Genomic DNA, 2785 nt, shown 5'->3' on the forward strand with positions numbered 1-2785 from the left:
TTATTATTGTATATAGTATTTTTTTAATGAAATGAATGCATTTTTGAATTGAATTGAAAATTGATTTGAATTTAAAAGTCGCGTGTTGCAAACTTGACTCGATGTCGAGCTGTAACAAGTTCCTCCGTGTCGCTTTTTGCGTCGACGGGCCACGTGGTGACTCACCTGGCGCACACCTCCATCGGGTCGATCCACAGCGTTATCTCAGGAGGAAGGCCCAGACTGCTGGGCGTGAGCTCACTCTCCTCACACGCCTTACGAACCACTTCATCACAGGGCGCTTCGTTATTTATCCTAATGCATCTGTAAARAGTTCAAACCCATTAGGGAGGCGGCGACTCGCTTTGATCTTTRTGGAAAATGAACTGCTCTCAGTGATGTCAGGGTTCAGATTTCATATTGGTGGCGGTTACCTGTACGCCTGGCCCTTGCTCGGACACTCAGGATACCAGTGTTTATCGTATTTGTCGCATAAAAGCTTCTGCAGCTTCTCGCCAAACAGCTCCGCTTTGGCTTTGTCGAGCTTTCCTTGTGCCACAGCGAGACGCTTCAGAAAGTCGACTCCGGCTCTCACCTCTCGTTTCATGATGCCTGAACCAAACAAACAAACAAACAAAAAGGAAATAAATCATATCGCCATTTATCTCGGCGTGTTTTTGTAACAAATGTTGRGATGAGAAGCAGCAGGAACTTCAGCAGCGGTGATTAAAAAAATAAAAAAACACTTCCCCATGCCCTGCCAGTGTGTGTCTATTTTAACAACCAGAGGAGCTGGTGAGCTCACTGCAGATTTATTTATTATTTTTTCCCAACCATGTGTGGAAAACAAGGCAAACAAGATGCAAACTGGAACGGCCTGTGCCGATATGCAAATGCAAATCCAATGAGCTCCCTGCTCTGTTTATCTGCTGATACGTGCGGCTCTTTAGGTCGAGCGCCAGTGTCAAGCTGACCACAAGGGGAGTGTGTGTTCAGCGCAGCTGTGTGAGCCAACATCCTGCTGCTGTTGTCGTCCCTGACAAGAGAGCTGCGCCTTGAACTTTGGAGGTGCAGACAGTTATTTGTTTTTGTGGCTTTCGGTTCATGGCATGTGCTGCGAGGGAAAATTATTATTTGCTCTGAGAGGTGTAGCYACAGATTTCTCTTTAAGAGCAGTGGAAAGACGCAGCGAGTTGGAGCAGCAGCACCTTTCAATCCCCAACAAATGAGTTACCAATTACATAAGTTCATACAAGCGCCCATTAGTCACTCAAACATCTGATGTAACGCTACACGTCTGCCAAGAAAATAGCATGTTTTGTCTGGGTGTTGTTCTCAGATTGCTCTGTTTGGAACATTGTGTCAATCAAGGTTAAAATACCTTACAGCATAACATACYCAGAGGCAGTTCCTGTGACTGTTAAATATGCACCAACAATCGTTTCTGAGGTCTACTTTGGAAGTTACGTCAAGCATAAAAAGTATTTATAYCTTTAGGAGTTTTCTGTCTTTACTGCCGTCGTAATTCAGTCACAGCTGATATAAATTATGTCTTTTTGACAGAACAATTTCATAAAACCTTCAATAACAAAGTAAAAATCAAGTTTCTATGGAKTAACACAAACAAATAATAATAATAAAAAGAATGTCATAAGTGATTGCATAACTGTTCACCTGCTTAAAAGGGACTGTGCTTATTCAACTCAGAAGAAAAATGTAAAAGTGTAAGTCAGTGGATGGATAGGGTTGGGCATAATCGTATCGTGTGCAATTAATCGTCAGAAAAACATTAATCGATTATTTTTTGGCATTTGACGATTAATACGACTGATGCCACCAGGCAGTCTGCTCGGTGCTCCTCTGTGCTTCAAATATGACGAACATTAAAAATAAAAGTTCTGTAATTTATTTATCAACACTATTTAAAATTTGATGTATAGCCTGAAGTCTGTAATTTTAATGGAACAAATTTTTCCGAAGAGCAAATCTTTCCCACTAAATTGGTCATGTGACCAGAACATGAGGGTGTCCAGGGACTCCAGGGAATTAATCATCAAATTAATCATCATCGGTTAAATACCACAATTAAATCGTAATTAATTTTTTTGCCAATATTGCCCAACCCTATTTACTGCCGTCGTAACTCAGTCACGGCTGTCTTTTTGACAGAACAATTTCATAAAACCTTCAATAACAAAGTAAAAATCAAGTTTCTATGGAGTAACACAAACAAATAATAATAAAAAAAGGAATAAGCGATTGCATAACTGTTCACCTGCTTATAAAGGTACTGTGCTTATTCAACTCAGAAGAAAAATGTAAAAGTACAAGTCAGGGGATGGATACAAAAGGATTTCCAAAGCCATAAACATCCCCATTCTTGACAAGTTTGTCAAACGGCACATGGAAGACTCTGTGATCAGTTGCTTCTCAGCAGCTTGTCGTAGTCGAGATTTCATATAAGTTTCCTCCCACAGTGGCTTATTCTTTCTTTTTTTGCCACTCTGCCATAAAGCTCAGACTAGTAAATAACGTGGGCAACAGGTGTTGTAGCTCAGTCTGTCCCATCTCACCTGCTGAAGTTTGTAACTCTTTCAGAGTGGTCACAGGGGTCTTGCTCAATGTTCCCCTTGCTCTTCAGTAGATTTACATACATATGTCCCATTTTTCTTCCATTTCTCAAAGATGGGCAGGGGTAGACATTTGGAAATTTTTCAGGTTTGTCGACAAAACCTGGTTGTCCACAAAACATTTTGGTTGTCCAAAAGAATCTCAAGAAAAATGTAATTTAACAAGTATATTGTTC

At 40.6% G+C, this 2785-nt stretch overlaps 1 protein-coding gene across 1 annotated transcript in view; it reads right to left on the reverse strand.

Annotated features, from left to right (window-relative positions):
- Positions 1-2785, reverse strand: part of si:dkey-79d12.5 (maternal B9.15 protein) — a 10554-nt gene that overhangs the window by 4931 nt on the left and 2838 nt on the right. Inside the window, exons 2-3 of the mRNA XM_014016620.1 lie at positions 414-591; positions 166-303 (exon numbers count right to left, since the gene is read on the reverse strand). Of these exons, the coding sequence (XP_013872074.1) occupies positions 166-303; positions 414-586 (311 nt within the window). The 5' untranslated portion in view covers positions 587-591. The remainder of the gene's footprint in view (positions 1-165; positions 304-413; positions 592-2785) is intronic.

This window comes from Austrofundulus limnaeus, unplaced genomic scaffold, assembly GCF_001266775.1.
Source record: "Austrofundulus limnaeus strain Quisiro unplaced genomic scaffold, Austrofundulus_limnaeus-1.0 Scaffold148, whole genome shotgun sequence".
NCBI classification, from domain to species: domain Eukaryota; kingdom Metazoa; phylum Chordata; class Actinopteri; order Cyprinodontiformes; family Rivulidae; genus Austrofundulus; species Austrofundulus limnaeus.